The sequence below is a fragment of the Heliangelus exortis genome, chromosome 1, assembly GCF_036169615.1.
Source record: "Heliangelus exortis chromosome 1, bHelExo1.hap1, whole genome shotgun sequence".
In the NCBI taxonomy this organism is placed as follows: domain Eukaryota; kingdom Metazoa; phylum Chordata; class Aves; order Apodiformes; family Trochilidae; genus Heliangelus; species Heliangelus exortis.
This window is the reverse complement of record NC_092422.1, coordinates 127,090,695-127,108,706: the sequence shown is the minus strand read 5'-3', so window position 1 is coordinate 127,108,706 and position 18,012 is coordinate 127,090,695. Positions and strand designations below refer to the sequence as shown.

The 18,012-nt window shown below is 34.9% G+C and overlaps 1 protein-coding gene across 5 annotated transcripts in view; it reads right to left on the bottom strand.

Annotated features, from left to right (window-relative positions):
- Positions 1-4,889: 4,889 nt before the first annotated feature.
- RASSF9 (Ras association domain family member 9) overlaps positions 4,890-18,012 on the bottom strand; it is a 30,590-nt gene continuing 17,467 nt past the window's right edge. For all 5 annotated transcript variants that reach the window (XM_071765827.1, XM_071765818.1, XM_071765837.1 and 2 more), the window contains one exon: positions 4,890-9,802. In XM_071765827.1, coding sequence (XP_071621928.1) covers positions 8,527-9,802 — 1,276 coding nt within the window. In that variant the 3' untranslated portion in view covers positions 4,890-8,526. The remainder of the gene's footprint in view (positions 9,803-18,012) is intronic.

Genomic DNA, 18,012 nt, shown 5'->3' with positions numbered 1-18,012 from the left:
CAGACTGTGGACTGTGTGATGATGGTGTTTTTGTTCATATAAGACTATGTGTTAGAAGAAAAACTATGGTAGCACAATTCAGTTGTGAGACTCAATTATCTGCCTTGTGAGCCAAGCATCTGCCAAACATAAGCTTGCCAACTTCTACATAAATTACACTGAGAACTCAACTACCAGATGCAATGGGTCATATCTAAGCCTGCCTGACTGCATCAGCACATGGGATCATAGAGCAGGAGAGTGTCAGCACAGTGAATGCCAGAAATACTAGTGCTGTAACAGGGAAAATTGAGATTGGAGGAAGATATAAACAAATGCATAAGTAATAACAAGTTCATTCCCAGAATATTTCCATACTCTCTTGACTTTTTTTAAAAAAAGAATGAAACCACCAACCTCTGATACAACAAAATCCTACAGTGTTTCCTTATGCTCTCTATGTGCCGGTGACTTTCTGTTCTCAGTGTTAATATATAGTAAAATTAACAAAATGAAGTGTTTGCCTTATAAATACATTTTAAGAAGTACTGATTAAAAGTCTATCTTAATAGCATAGTATCTGCACTAACAAACTGAAACACCTAAAGCTGTGTGCACTGATTATGGGTCAAAATGCTATTTGGGGAGAGTCATGATCTGACAAAAAGGAACACCAAATGCTAATTGAGTATTTGTATCCGTCCAAAGTATGGATACAAAAAATCAGTAAAGTTATCACTCTTATACCAAAAGATTAATTAATCCAGTAGTGCATAAAAAGAAGTTATTAAGAGAATGCTATAAAACAGTAGAAAATTTACTAGGAATCAATACAAATTGTTGTTCTTTCAAGCAGAAATATAAGGATATTAATCTAATTATAGAAACCAAGTGAGAATATTCTTTCCTTGTTTTATGCCTCTGAATTTACTTATGGTATAAATTTGAACTACTGTATCATTCATTCAGTATTAGAAGGAATGCAGTATATTTCTGGGAAAAATCCTATATTTTTGTGTAAAATTTTGCAGAGTCTGATGATGGAATCAAAGTAATTTCTCACATGCCACATGACAGGATGCTATTTGATGGCTGCTTTTTTCACATGCTACTCTGAGGTTCTGTTGTAGTTCAGTAAATTCAGGTGTGAATAATTTTTGAGGCAAACATGTTTTAAAACTATGGTTTTACCAACCCAAGATTTAAAAGTCATCCAAGACATGGTCAAGATCTCCTGACCATGAATTTATCTTGAAGATTATAAAAGTTTGTTGGTTTAGAACTAGCTTGTGTTTGAGCATAAATTGCATGTAGATCATTTTCCAGGCAGCCTTCTGAAAAAGCAGAAACTTTATTTCCCTTCACTCTCCTCATGAAAACAGAATCTCATGTAATCATAGAATTCAAGAAATTAGCTTGCTAGGAAATTACAGTTCATGATGCATTCTCTCACCACCTTCACCAAGATGCAATTGTAGAAGGCTCGTGTTACAGTAGATGCTGTGAGATGGCTCTGCTTCCACTGACTGTCCTTTAGAAAAAATTTCTTTCCTGAATCTCATGGAACTTTACAGCAATGAAACAGTTACACAAGGACAGGATTTGGCCTTACTCTAAATGCCTATGTTGCATAGCTCAAATATTGACTTAACTACAAACACTCTCAGCCTGTAATTTTAGACAGCAAAACCAAATATATGAAATACATCTTAGAAAAGAACACTGAAAGCAGCAGCAGTACGGAGGTGACTAATTATACAGAAAGGAATAGTACATTTTAAAAAAATCAGCTAAAATTTGTATATATCATTCTGCTTTTGCAAAAAAGAGAAAGGAAAAGAACTTAAGATCTGCTTCTTAAAACACACCCCTTCCCAAAGAAAGGGAGGATTCAAATTTACCGAACAGAATTGTTTGCACAGTAAAATAATTATGCTGATGACAAAAATAACTAACGCTGAAAATGGTAAATGTTAAGAGGAAGACTATGCCTCTGCAGGTCATCATCAATCACAGTTTTGTAACAAGTATTTCAAGCTCTCTGCTTTAAGCAGAACAGTTCAGTGAACATTAGCTAATCTGTGTATTGCTGATCTATCATTCTAGAAATGTGTGACTGTGTCCTGAGTTTATGATTGACCTGGTCCTGTTTGACATAAAAATACCAGAAAAGAAAATACCCATTCAGATTTTTTTTCATGTAACTCCTGTCAGAATGCAGTGCAACTATAAATAATGTAGGAAATACTTTAATCAAGACATTCTTAAGTTACATAAAAGCATCCTCTGATCCACCTAAATTTTTTCATACCTAAGGAACAAAAGTAAGGGCAACTTACTATATGCAAACTATTAAGAGCCTAATTAACCAAATCATTGGTGAGATGAGATTTAAGCAGTAACCTTCTTCACCAATAATGCATGTATATCTATTTTATGAATATTGAAGCAAAATAAAATATGAAGTATTCATATTTTAAACTGCTACTTCACCGGCAGTTTAAAACACAGACACGCATTCAGACATAAGACCTTGAAATACACCTGATCTGAAGAAAAATAGGAATGAATATGAAATGGAAGAGCACAATATTCGATGTTGGAAGTTGTTCTAAATGAACTCTGTTCTACCTACAGAATATCTCAAAAATTGCAAATATGATAATAATGGAAGTTGCATGGAGTTGTAAATTCAAAAGAATGGTAATTATTGTGGTAAAGTATGGAGAGCAGTCAAATCTTTGAGGGGAAAATGGTCAGATAAGCTTTACACTCACACAGTCTGTGGCAACCTGCGAAAGATTTAAAATTACCATGAACACTGAATATTTTTCTGTCTTTAGAGCCTAATACAAAAGGAGTCCAGGCTACTTTTAGGTCATGAATGACAAAAGCTCTCTAAATCAAAAGATCTCTCTCTGTGCCTAGCAAAGACTGAATACAGATAGAAAGAAACTAAAAGCTACTTCCTCATGCAAATAACTCCCTCTTTCCTCCTCTCATCTGTAACAGAGTTTCTGACATGTAGTATTCTCAGGAATGCATTGGTGAAGTGCTCAGATACTTTCGTATTTTATATACTTCTCTAATGCTCTAATTTTATAACATAGCAAGTAACTATGACTTTCTCCATAGTTAGTATTATATGATCTATCCAACCTCAATACTTAGTAGGATTAAACTGAACTTCTAGATGAGACAGCTTTTCGTATCAGGTGGGATTTTTACTTTATCTTGACTGGATCCTAGCAACATGATCCCTGTATAGTTAATAAAATAATTCCTCTCTTCCTAGTAAAAAACATTATTTCCTGAAAAACAAATGCCAGTGAATGGGCTGAACATCACAAGTTAAATTTTCAAATATTTGGGTTAATTAAAAGCTCAGCCAACAGGCTTGTCAAGCAAAATATTCATAGATTCATTGCATAAGCAAAAACCTGCATTTACATGCACAAAGACTACATTTTCCCACCTTTATGTGGGAACAAGCTGACAAACCTAGCACAGTCAACAGTTTTTACTGTTAATGCACTTGAAAATGGAATAATAATTTGATACTTGAATGAATCATTGATGCAAACCCCCTCAAATTCCAGAGAAATAAGATAGAAAACTGGCATGAATTCTAGTCGGATTTAAAGGTCTGGATTTTTTTTAAACACCTGAAAAAAGAATATAGCATAAAGTGTAAATACTTAATTCCTAACTCAGGGAAAGTGAAATACTGCCCAAATATAACTACAGGTTCTTATTTGGGAGTGTTTCTTGAATTAAACCTGAAGGCTTGTAAAACATTATGAACTGCTCCCACTGAAATTAGTGACTGGATTCCAGTTGGACCTGATCTGTCAGAGATGCAAGGCAGCCACAAATCTGACTCTAGAAAATCAGTCTATAATCATCTGTCTGAAAAGCTATGTTCCATGTAAGGCAGAACTAAATATTAGAATCTGTTAAATATTACAAAGAAAATCTTGATGTCTGTATTTTATATACTAACAGTCATTGCCTTTCTCAAACAGTATTGGTTGCAGTATCAAATTGCAGTATAGTATTTATATCTAGTATGAGTTGCTTGTTACAATAAAAAAAAACCCAAAAAAACTCAAAAACACAACAAACTTTAGAATGAGATTATTACACTTCACATTACACATATCACAAAGGCAATATAACAAAAATCCCAGTACTCATTTAAACATATTTCAGGTAAAAGTTAGTGGGTTTAATATATGGGAAAAAATTATTATAATATAGAAACTGGAAATGTAGTCATATTTGTTCTGAAGTATGTTTATGGCATTGGATGGAGCCCTAAGACTGCAAGCAGGCATTTATTTTGGGAAGTTAATAACGAAAAGAAAAATAGTTGCCTTTTAAATGCTGTAGTAAAATACTCAGAAAGATAAACACCTCAGCTCTGAAAAGAAAAATACTATGTGTGCAATCACTATGAATATGCTACTGTTGGAAGAAAATAGTAATTTATCTTCAACCCAACTGAACTAGCAAGACAGGAAAAGTTGGTCTAGGTAGGTTTAGAAAAAAGCCCTTTGGATTAGAGACTTCTGTTCTTAAATGCATGTTCCACGTGCACTGTTAATGAAAATGTTTATCATTATGAAAGATATTTTATTACAAAACCAGTGTTTCATGAGTTGAAAATGGAAAATAGTAAGTGGTAGTTGATTTGGGATTTTTTAACAGAATGAACAGTCACAAGATTACAAAAAACTTAGCAAGGAATGCTCAGATATTATTAATGAAAACATTATACGCATCACATGCAAAATCATTCAAATTACTATGTGCTTAAAATTAGATGTATCAATACTTTGCTACATTAGGGGAATGGATCTAAGTCTTCTTCCCAAGCAATGCACACAATTAGGCAGCCAGAAATAGAAATTATATGATTTTGTAATAATGATTTATTACATTACATAGATTTGCGCCATTACACAGTTGGAAATATGCAGAAACTAACAAATTATACTTCTGGGCATGTAGAGAAATGTAACGCCTGTTAATCTTAGCAGCCTAAATCTGAAAGTTGAAGCTCTTATCTCTGTGAATGCCAGTCTGTCAGTATCTTAGAATCAAATAACCTGTGTTAGCAATATGCATGTATGTATGGAGCACAAGACAAACATTATTACAATCCCTGAATTCACTATCTAAAGATAAATACATAATCTGTAAGTTTGAATTGACAAAAGTTCTTGGGGATTGCTCAGTTTTGCAGAGGAAAATAAAAGGCACTAATTACACGGTCACTTTTAAGAACATAAATGGTTGGTAAATACTGTAAATGTATATATAACCAAATTACAATTATGTTTTATATTTGAAAGAGTCATCAAGAAACTGAAGCAGGTAATTAAGTTGACTCATCTGCTTTCATCAAATTTGTAAAAGTACATAATAAAGTCAGGCAGAAACATGAGATTGAGGTAAACACTGGGTTCCCTGGAAACTTATAATGTATATAAATATATACATGATTTTTTAAAATAATGTAGGAAATGGAGAATGTTTTATTAGACAAGTCCATTCATTTCAGTACTGTTAGCCTGGATAACAGTCAATGCATATCTCTACTTGGATTTGTATCAGGCACTAAACTATCCAACCCCAAAACACTCGTGTTACATACTGAGTCTGGCACCTACTCACCACAGTGTTCCTCTCACTCTGGAGCAGTAACTGTCTTTCTACCAAAAAACCCTTGTATAGATAAGTGTAATGGACCAAATTTCCTTTCATTTCACTTTGACGTTTCACATTTCCAGTTTCTGGGTAGAATTGTTCTCTCGTCTCATGCAAGACTTTTTTGATATTCCTCTTTGTCAGCAAGTATAACATAGTTCATGAAAAATTTTACAAAATAAAAATAAAATGTGAAGATGGAAAGGTAACTGGCCTAAGAGAGTGACAGGAAATAAGCCAAAGTGTTCAACTGTGTTTTCAGTTCCTTATGGGAACTAAACAAAATAAATAATCAGAGGTTATTCAGACAAAGAAAGAATGCTGAAGTGAGGAGCATAAAGGTTCATAACTATGCTTTTAGCATCCTAAAACCAGGCTGAACAAATATATCTAAAGTGTACAGACAGATAAACAGTGAAAAACAAACACAGTCTTTAATCACCTTGTACATTCATTTAAATTCTGCAAAAAAAAGTTTGAAATATCAAACTGTAAGTTTCAAAATACTAGCTTCAAAACACTGGATTTTTTAAATATTATTTTATTTTTTAAGAAATACTCTCTCCCAACCTACTTTTCCTATTTTCTTCTTAAAACACAATAGTACTCTTATGATCTACATGTTGAAGGGGATGTACAATCAACCCCATAGTGTAGAAAAAGATCAGTTCTGAGAACCAGTACAAGTTTCTATGCATGAAATAAATCTTATAGAGTATGAATGGGTCTTGTACTAGCCTGCACAGCTGTAAATAGTATTCTGTTTGAATTCTTTATTATCTAAGTATTTATTAAAAAAAAAATGACCCATTAGAAATAACAGTTGGCTAAATCCACAAGAACTCAGAATACATTAGCCTACTCTCAACATTCAGAGCTCTGCTTGTCAGAGTGATACCACAGAATTCAAATGTTGAGTTGCGTTAATAAATTATTACAAAGATAACATATTTGATACATATTTGTATTTCCATTGAGAGCTGATGAGTCTAAATATGACATTATTATTGAAGTATTCAAATAACATTGTATTACAAAAACACAACACAAAATACATTAAGGCAACTAGCACGCTTTCCTGGAACAGAAAATATTTATAATATCCAGGATTAAAAAATCTTTTTTTAAAACCACAGCAATTGCCTTTTCAGGAAAGTTTTTTTTATTTTTTTCTTTCTGCATCAAATATGTTAATCATCAGTCCTAGCACTTTGGCCATTTTAAAAAACAGATGGTTGACAGACATCTAAGAGAAGGAAAATACAAAAAGGGAAAGCATTGTATCTGAAAGTATTTTACATTTACACTTTCTAGGTACTGTCCATTCATTTACTTTGTAGGCTTCTAATTCCAGGATCTATTCACATGTTTCTAGAGCTAGACTTTTGTAGAAATACCCTAAGTATTTCTCCGTTCAGTTAATTTAATCACAATCATTACACACATTGATCTGCAAAACGTAAATGTGGCAATGAAGAAATCACTCATGTACTCTCTATTAGCAGAGTCTCTAGCTCAATATAAATCTTGTTCAGTAACTGAGGAGAACACCTCAGTTATACATCTTCACTTTGGATTCACTGCAATGTGCAGACAAAGGATTTGTGATCAACTAATACAGCCTAAGTAGCTTAACCACACGTAGCTGTAAAATTTTCATGTTTTGCATTCCTTTTTTTTGTCTTTTTTTCTTTTTTTTATTTTTTCTTTCCTGGGGGCCAGTATTTAATTTGCTTTATAAAGTGGATCAGCTTCAGCTGCATCCTGAAGTTCTCAGCAAAGAAAAAGGATTTACAGGTCCATATCCTTGATCCAGAAGAGCATGAGATGGGATTTAAAAACCTACCTGCTATGTAGGAATTGCAACTATTGGGAAACAGTGTCTAGCCAGAGCCAAAAATCTCTGGTTCCTGCCTGTCCCTTCTGTTATGCTTTATTTGGTTGTCATGATCTGAGGAGGCCTAAGACACTGAATCTGGCTGGTGAGATAGGCAGGGGAAAGGAAAGCCTTGCTGAAAATGCCCCTGGGAATGGGTGTGAGCTTGGGATTTGAGTGTCTCGCAGTAGCAGGACGTAGGCAGTTCTGACATGCCTGCTGGCAGAAACTACGTGGACTTAAAGAATCACTGGGGCAACTACAGGGTAAGAGCAGATAAGTCAGGGTTTTAAGGATCTTGGAAGCAGTTAAATGCTGCTGATAGAGAATGGAAATTAAAAACCTATACGTGTAGGGTAATTTTTAAAATGGGATTTGGTCCTGAAAATAACTCAAAACTAAATTTAAATATACAGCATAAATGAAACTGCATGGGTTATTTTTTTGGTAATGCAATATCATAAAAAGTATTTTTTTAAAAATTACATGCTTGATTATGTACTCCTTTACAGAATACTCATGGCTGGGAAACTCCAGCTGAATAAGCTAATGTAACAGAGCAGAAAATCAGTCTCTGTCTAGTTTGGTCTAATCTCTTATTCACGTTCCTAAAATGTTATAGAGATGAAGAAGGAGACCTAAAGATTAGGTGATATCGAATCTCCAGACTATTGGTCCAAGTCAGAATGCTCATGTTCCATTGAGTATCAATGTTACAAGATCTAAACCGTCTGTCTTGATTTAGCAGACCTAACAACCTTGCACCCATTAGCAGTTTACCTGTAAGACAGTCCATGAATTTAAGCATAGTCTTAAGCACATAAACAGACACTGTTAACTTTTCTAAAATGATGCCACAGTTTTAACATCTTCAATGGCTGAACTCAAGATAAGAAGGCTTACAAATTCTTATAAATATCCTCCAAATACGACTTTACCTAAAGTGTGACTGCTTTCAGCTATGTTGACAACAGTACCATGTCCCCTGAAGTTATTTCAGAGTCCTGACTGTGTGTAGAACTGATTCCAGTGTCCGAGTCTGTATCATTTATGTCCAGATTAGTCACTCTATGAACAAAGTCAGGAACAGCAATGCTGTTATTGGAGATGCTGCTGCCCTTGGATGTCTCTTCATTTGATGGAAGCCTAGTTTCAATGGTGTCTTTAACATGTAGCAGATTAAATTCTTCTGTGAGAAGTTCATATTCTTTCTCCTTCTTTTGAAGCAGTGAGTCCCTGTATGTAAGTTCTTTCTGAATGCAGCTCAAGTACGAGTTGATTCTCAGACCATCTTTCATACTTTTTTCCAGCTCATATTTTACATTTTCCAAATTTGAGTTTTCCAGTTCAGCATTAGCAGCATCTTCAGTGCAAACATCATCTCCATTTTTTTCTGTGCATATACCATGTACCTCTCTTTCAATTTCAGCACATAGCTTCTCTATTAATTGTTTGTGATGTTTCAGTCTTTCCTCAACCTGTAAAATTCCCTCACTTTTGCTCAAGTAGTCATTCATCTCTTTTTGATCATCTGGCCTACTTCCCTGCTGCTCAGCCTCACTTGGATTGATCATTAAATAAGAATCCTGTACATAATTTTCTCCATCATTTGCCACACGATCTAGATGGAATTTTGCTTCACATTTTTCAATTTCCATGTCTAGTTCCTTCATTCTAAGGACTTGCTGATGAATGGTATGATCTTGAGAAATGATCAGATGAATCAGTGTCTCCATGTTATCTCTTTCTTGTTGAACACTGTCCTGTTTAAGCTTGGCCAGTTTCCGGAAAGTCTTCCTGACAATTTTCTTTTGCTTGTCTATCGGCAGCATCTTCATGTAATTTGCTGGACTGAGCTCCCACTGTTTTTCTACATTTTGTACCACCTTAGCTTCAGCTGTCTTCCACAATGGAAACGAGAGGAAGGCATCTGATTTCACCAACACAAAATGCAAATTAGACTGCTCATCACCCCAGGCCTTCCAAAGTCTCAGAATCTTTGTCAAAGGAGGAAGTACTCTCTCCGATCCTCTCCATTTTTCTACAATGCAGTAATCGCTAGGTTTTCCAAATAAGACCTTTTTCTCTCCAAATGTTGCCTGATGTTCCTCAAGCAGTGCTTGAATCACTTCTGCGCAAGTTGTGCGCTTTGTTAGGCCACATACAATCTTCTCTTCCTGGCAAACCCAAACCACAATCTCTCTTTCATTTGAAGCCATGTCCTTGTTTGGAGACCTGAAAAACAAGAGACCAAATATAAATTACATATCAATGGCACAGATTGTGTAATTAATAATTATATTCTGATATAACAACCACACTGAAAAATTCTCATATTGTTGTACCAGTTAATTACTTGTTTAAATTACAGGAAGAAATATCTCTGGATTTATTAATATGAAAAGACATATTTCAGCTACTGCTTTAGTGTTATTGCTAGTCCAGCTGAATGGGAAACTCACACAAAATGTCTTCTATCAAATTTAGGTTTTGTACGCGTAATAAGTGCACATTAACAATACGAGATAAAGTTTGGCAATCTGCATTGCATTTCCAGACTGTCCTAGGATAACATAACTTTCAGAATTGCATATCTGTTACCATCACACAGACATTGCGCAAACAACGAAGAGAAGAATCATACCTCCAAGTATGCACTGAACATAGATGGACTGAGAAAAGAACTTGATGATAGGATAAATCTATACCTCTTTTGCCACACCTGCACCCACACAAGCATAAACACCATTGTTTTCCACTGCGATTTCTCACTAACAAGTCTCAAGAAATGTGTTCCTGAACTACCAAACAGCCTGAATTCCAGTGAGTTGAGAGGAAATACCATCTGTGACAGAATACATACATATAGTTCTGTAATTTTTTATTAACCTTTGTAAAATGATAAAGACATACCAGAAAATATCAGAAAATTCTTTTTTTTGTTGTTGGTTTGGTTTTTTTTTTTTCAGTTATGAATTCCAATTAATGAGCTACAAACCTGACGTTACCAGCTGGTACCTCCTTATACACTGAAATACCTAACTTCAGATGTCTCATATCCCATTATGGCTACTGTAGCTGTCTACTCAATGTAATCTGTGAATCCTAGAGAGTAATTCAGCTGACCAAACACACGAATTCACTTTACAGTTAACTATGAAGTTTGTCCTCATCTGAGTAGCCCTGGACTGCCAAGGGCCTACATTGGCAGAGTGGCTTCTGGAACCCATCCAGTATATTCCTGTCCTCTGGCCTCTGCATGTGTAACTTGCTGCTTGTCCAGGCCTGGTTCTTAGGCCTCTTGCCTAAAACGATAAACCAATAAATTCCCTGAGGAAAAATTAATTTCTTTGGATTTTCTGGTATCACTTCCAGTTCAATTGAATGAATGAGATTTAATCCAGTCTGACAGAGGAAGCTTGAAAATGAAAATTTGGACAATATTCAAAAGGCTCAATATGGCATTTGTGTCTATCTAGACTACTTATTCACAATATTTTTCTAGCCTGACTTCTAGTAGGAATGGAGTTATACTTGGCTTAATCAGGATTATACATGATCATTACAAAATCCAACTTGTTTCTTTTTCTTAATTATTACACAATACAGCAGACACAATGCAATCCAATAAGCTGAATTATGATTGACTCAGCTCTAGGTGTCACTCTGACAAAAACACATAAATCCTCAAAAGACAGGAGACTGCAAAAGAATACTAGTAACACCTACAAGAGTGAGTTTATTAATACCACACTAATAACACCTGAAAGAGAAAGCTTATTAGTATCATCCCAAAGGAGAGCTCTTCATGGGAAAGAGCTCTCCAACTACATTGCTCCACATATTAGACTATTCTTCTTTAAAATCCATGTTTTGTGGATTACTCAGAGTAAGGACATCATCTTCCAACACCAATAGTTCCCTTTTACAGACCATCATTTTACAGTAATTATTCTTTTAAATTTGTTTTCAGAGGATCATTGATGTTTTCGTAAAGTCTCAAAAAAGGAAAGCATATGTCACAGACATAGAAAATGGCAAAGTGGCAGAAAACAGAAATACTCAAGTTTAATTGAGGCAGGAGGCAATGAAAGATGCTATCAGATGAAATCACATTACTGCTAAGCATGTTAATGCTAAAAAAACAGTACCTGCTTTTTAAATTTTACAGAATACAGGAAGTTATGGAAGTATTTTTGTCTGTTCACAGATTAGTGGTTAAATGAAATTTTCATAAATGGAAAATTGCAATATAAGTCAGCTGCGACTGTAAAAGAACTCAGTATTTGTCTTACACTACAGATAAAAAAGATATATATATAAACTACAGTTATATGGTAAGCACAAAATGATGCAAAATGAATTACCAAAAATAGTGTTTCAAACCATGTTCTCCATTGATACATAAATAATTGACACAGTGATAAAATTGTATTACCAGTCATTGAATTTAAATTTATAAAAGAAGTGACAAAAAAGACAAAAAGTCATTAAAACGTAAGAAATATCAGTTTGGGACTCTGAGGCAGTAAACTCAGAGTGTGCCTTTCCTATTGTTTTGTCTGGTTTTTTGTTCGTTTTTGTTTGTTTTGTTTGGTTAGTTTGTTTTGCTTTATTTGTGGTTTTTTTCCTAATCAATAAACATATTTCACAGAATTGTTATCTAAGTCTTATAGCATTCTTCTGTGAGTTTTATGCAATTTGTACGCGCTTTAAAACACTTTGTATTTTTTTCTTATTTTTGTTTTGGTTGATTTTTGTAGTTTCTTCTAGTCAATATTTCCAGTGCATTACAGATTGCTAGTTATGAAGAAGCTTAATGACTCCTTTCCTCCTCGCTCCCTTAAAGCTTTCCTGTGAAGACATTTCCTCTTAGGAAATCGTCAGATAAATTTGAAAAGCCCTCGAAACCTCATGGTGTTAGTGTACTCATAAATACTTTTGCTATACCCATTTCTTACATGGACTTCCCACAGACTTCAGCAGGAGCTGAGGAAGATTCTGATGGAAATATGTTCACTGTAAAGCAATCTCTACAGGATCTCTGCAAACAATATGGATATAAAATAATACTTTAAAATTACTCTTTTCAGTAATTTTTAGCTGTTTGTCACCCCCTGTTATTTTTAAAATTACAGTCCACCTGTCTACCCAGACTTCACATGAGCTGGTTTTTGGAAGGGGTCTTCTCTCCTTTGTCTATAGTGTATTTAATGTACTGAAGTCTATAAGTGGGAGCAGCAATGCACAAATGGATAATGAGTGTACATGAAGATACACAAAGAATTCAAGTAGTTTATACATGAAATTATATACTTATATATATGTATAGCATATATAACATACTCTTTGTAATTATATTGTCACCTTCTACAGAAAAGTAGGGCAGAAAAATAAGAAATTCTGAACATCATTGTAATTCTTGGATCAAAACAGAGCTATAAAGTGCAAATTCTTCCATTGTTTTTTCCATGTGTTTCAACATATCTTCATTTTTATTCAGTAGCATCACTAAATTTTTGATCTTTCTTTTTAATAAAAAAGAATTAAAGAGTAGTTTTGAATCTTACAGTGCTATGGAATTCCAATAACTTCTAAAAAAATCAAGTGTTATTATTTTCCACTAAAAAAACCAGTAAACTTATGCATGCTATCATGAACCTTTTAAGTAAAATTTACTGTATAATTCTTTAATCATAGTTAATTTGTGCAGTGCCAAGTGAAGTGAAACTTCAGTGTGTCAGCCACAGCATAGCAATTACTAAAAAATTGCTTCCAGGATGCAACAAGATGCTAATACTAGACAAAGCCTTTTGTTCAGCTCTGCTTTCCTCATAGAAAGTGGAGAGCAGATTCTGCAGATACAAAATGGAATTCATCTCACTTAGAAACCTGAAAGTTTAGATTTCAGCATACGTTTACCATCAAAGTTCCTCTTTGGCATGAGAGGAGAGTGGCCCTCCAAGGAGAAAGTCAACACAGCCTAAACCATCTGTGATCACTGGGCTGAATTCTCAAATGAAGCTATTTCTCTCTTCCGAAGGCCTATGTGGTGACCTTCAATTAAATAGCTTGTTTTCAGGTAGCTAAATACAGGTAAGAGCAATCCAATCAGATTCTGGTCCTAAGGTCTGAGAGATATACAACAGGAATGATTCAGAAAGTGGGAGATTTCATAAAGATAACTTAACATGGAACTTATATGATGACTTCATAGCTTAGTCTAGACATTGACTATTTAATTTACTGTTAAATTCATTATTATTATTTCTAAGGAAATCCATTGAGCCATTTTTATACTAAGGAAGAATTCATAGAATCACAGAATCATAGAATCCTAGAGGTTGGAAGGGACCTCGAAAGATCATCTAGTCCAACCCCCCCTGCCAGAGCAGGGCCCCCTAGAGTACATCGCCTAGGAACGTGTCCAGGCGGGTTTTGAATGTCTCCAGTGAAGGAGACTCCACAACCCCCCTGGGCAGCCTGTTCCAGGGCTCCGTCACCCTTACAGTAAAAAAATTTTTTCTGATATTCAACTTGAACCTCCTATGCTCCAATTTACACCCATTACCCCTTGTCCTATCACCGTTTACCACTGAGAAAAGCCTAACTCCATCTCCCTGACACTCACCCCTTACATATTTGAAAACATTGATGAGGTCACCTCTCAGTCTCCTTTTCTCCAAACTAAAGAGACCCAGCTCCCTCAGCCTTTCCTCATAAGGGAGATGTTCCACTCCCTTAATCATCAATTAATGCAGTTTGTAGTTGAATAAATGTTGGTCATTGACAGTGTTTTGTTTTCTTTTGGGCTTTTTTGTTTGTTTTTTTTTTTTTTTTTCTGATGTAACACTAAAAATTAGAATATTGATCAAAAAAAAAGCATTTGTATGGTAATTTTAATGAAGAGGAAAGCTTCTCATATTACATATTTACTCACATTTACTGGTTCCCTGACCTTCACATCCTGCAGTTTTGTAAAGGAAGCAAAAGACCTATCATTTTTTAATAACCTATCAATTAATGAGTCTGTAACAGATGAAGTGTTTTTCAAGTTTAAGTATTTGCCCCTCTTGAAAAACAATTTCCATCTCAACTTCTTCAAAGTTAGCTAGGCAACTACTTAACTTTTTCAAAAGTTTACTACTGTTGATACAAACAGGTTTGAAAGCTTTGAGTTCTGGCCTGAATTAGGTTTCTTTGAACTTGTAACTGAAATGTTCTATTTATCCATGATTTTAAAGCACTTATGGTAACAACAACATGCAAATCTATCTTTTTTTGCAAAGTCACTTGTTGGTCAGGAACAGATGGGAATATAAGCTTAAGAATAGGCAAAATTACATTTCCAGTCTTTTTTGTTTGCCTGTTTTTGATTGCTAGCTTAATGCCTTCCACTCTTCGCTTGTCTTCATGATGACCCAAAAAACATTCTAATCACATTACAGACCTCACACAAAGTCGACTGTGTCAGCACAAGCTGATTGTTGCATGTCAGATATACATTTCATTAATTTACTCTTCAGGCCTAGGGGAAGAAAGTAGAAGCAGCATTCCAGCAGTGTAGAAACAAAACAAAAACATGTACTTAAGTTGCACAAAGTCAAAACATAAGATAGCTTAAGACATGGAAGCAGTACTTTTGATATTCACTAACATTAAGGGATGTACAGCACAATAAAAATACATATCAAACATAGTTCTTTGCCTTCATAAAAATTATACCATTCTATATAAGTCATATATAGTTCTACAGCAAATTGTACAAAACAAATAAAAGGGTTTGCCTACTTTTTAGAATTTCAGCTTCACGTCCACAAGATGCTCATTTTTCCTTACTAATTTCAGCAGACATTCTGCTGGAACTAGATCCCTTACATATCATATCATTAGCAGCTTAATACAATGGTTCTGAAATACAGTTGACACTAAAAGAATATTTTGTCTTTGTTGAGAAAAAAACATAGATAAAAATCTTGCCTCACTTCACAATAATAAATTCTTTGTAGACTTTCCCAACATTATCATAGTTCTTGATGCACCATCCCCAAGGAAAGCCAAACTGAATAACTAAAAAATACTTTGGTGACTGCCAGAAATTTCACAGCCAGGACATTTTTGTGAACCCTTTGCAAGTTTAAAGATTTACTAATTTTAATTCAACATGAATAACTGAACTAATTTTAAGTAAATATCAGCAATCAACTTAAAGTCTTTGTCTTAGGACCAGAGTTCAAAATTTGAGATTATGTTTATAATAAAAAATTCCATTAGTTGTGTCCTCCTATTCATTGAAATAATTTATATGTAATTAAAAGTCTGCAGGTGAAAATTAATGGCACATAAAGCAATGCATCAGTCCTTTGCTTGAAAATGTGGATACACCTGATTATTTGTATTTGTCATCAAAGACTTCTTGCTGGAAAGCCATTTGTATGAAATAGCTTAGTAATTTTTCACCAATTTATTGGGAAAATCTTGTTTTGTAATTTTAATTTTCAAAGATGGAAAGATCCGTTACTTATTTTGTGTGAATAAATTACTGTTAGTCAAATGTCACAAAGTTCTATCTGTATGAATGTTTGAAGGTTGGAATATACTTGTACTTTGTACTGTAATAATGTTACCTTTTTTTCGTTCATCATTGCATCTGCAAGTGGCACATAATCTGTAATCAGTTATTCTTTGTCAGAAGGATTGTTTCAAGTATGATCCATACACTAGTCCATTTTAGTGTAGAAAATTAACCCAACTTTGTACTTTGAGATCTTCTCTGCATCTATTTTTAAATTTTTGATGCTATGTTTGCATAAATACATTTCAGCACACAGAAGACTCAGAAAGCCACACAACTGTCATTTGCTATGAAAAAAAAAAAAAAAAAAAGCTACAACGATGGGGACCTCAGCTGATCAAAACTCTCAGGTAGTTACGCTGTTGTCACGACCTCCTCAGAATCAGACCCAAGAAAAATTCACTTCTTCAGGGGAGAAACCAAAAGTGCTTAAGTGACAAAACAGGAAACAAAGGAAGCTCTTTAGAGAAAACCCTCCTGCTGCCAACTGATACTTGCAGCAAAGTCCTCGCCTGGAGCTTCAGTGTCTGCCATCCCGGTGCCTTCCTGGAATCCGCTAAGACACATGAAACCTTCAGGCAGATCCAGGCAGGGCTGTGCTCCCCATGCCTCTCGGCGTGTTCTTTCTTTCTCAAGCTGTACACTCCCAACTCCACTGCAAGATGTTCTGGGTCTCATCTCCTACCTGTCTCAATTGGTTCTGTACCCAAAAATGGTCCTTCCATGTGAAAAGGCCTAGAGAACACATGCCAGTTGGAGTGTTTAAGCACTTCCTAATAATCTTTTTACCTCTGTCTCAGATCCAAGCCATAGCTACCTATCAGAGGCTTCTAATAATATTTACTTGCTAGAAATAACAAGAGCTTACTACAGGGATACCTACTGGATACAAACAACCTGCAATTGTAGCATAGGACACTTGCTACATGTCATTTGAGACCTTTTGATACCAGTGAAATTTAGATGTAAGGGCTAGATAGTGCAGTTGCCACGTTCAATTTAGGAATTATAATTCAATATTGCTTTTATTTATTTATTTTTTCAAAATCTCAGCATGTTACCTTATATATACATATAAGCATATATGAGAAAGTGGCCATTCTGAAAGAAAATATTAAAAACATATTTTCGCTCTGTGGGACTTATATCTACGAAATTTACAAAAATACAAAGCTGTTGATGCTATGTGCTGCAGCCCTTGCTTGGAAGAAACTCTGAATTAATTTGATCCCAACAGATTTTTGACACTGTGTACAAACATAAAGAATGCACAGCCCATGTGAAAGCTAAGGTCAGAAGTATTTCAGTATTTCAGGCGCAAATGGATCATATTAAAAATTCATACTCAGTTTGTTCAGACTATGCGCACTTGAGCCATCTTTTTTCCCAACTTTCTGTCACCTTCTGTAAAGTCATTCAAAAAGCAAAAAAGGCCCAATCTTACACTTAGTATGCCTCCTGCCTAAGTAGATTACATGCTTCTGAGTTTCCTAAGGGCAGCAATGAGGAAGTATCTACTCTCACCACCCAAGGAAGCTGGAATTACTCCAAAGCCTCAGGGATTCAAGACAGACTATTAACTGTATTCCCAATCCCCTTCATCTGTTCCTGAAAAACAATATTGACGGAGGCACAGCTGATGTCCGTATCATGTAGGAGACAGAACTCCCATACATGATGTGGCAGAAATTTGGTCCTTCTTCCCTTCTGCATTACACAGAAGTCAGGGCAATATCTAGTTAAAAAGTATCATGGCAGGGTAGGATTAGACCTTTATAACATGATTTAAAAGCCTTCATACAATAATCAGAGTAGTCCTAGTACTGCAGGAACACTTGGAAAGAATACCATAGAACTTGTGAAAACCAAG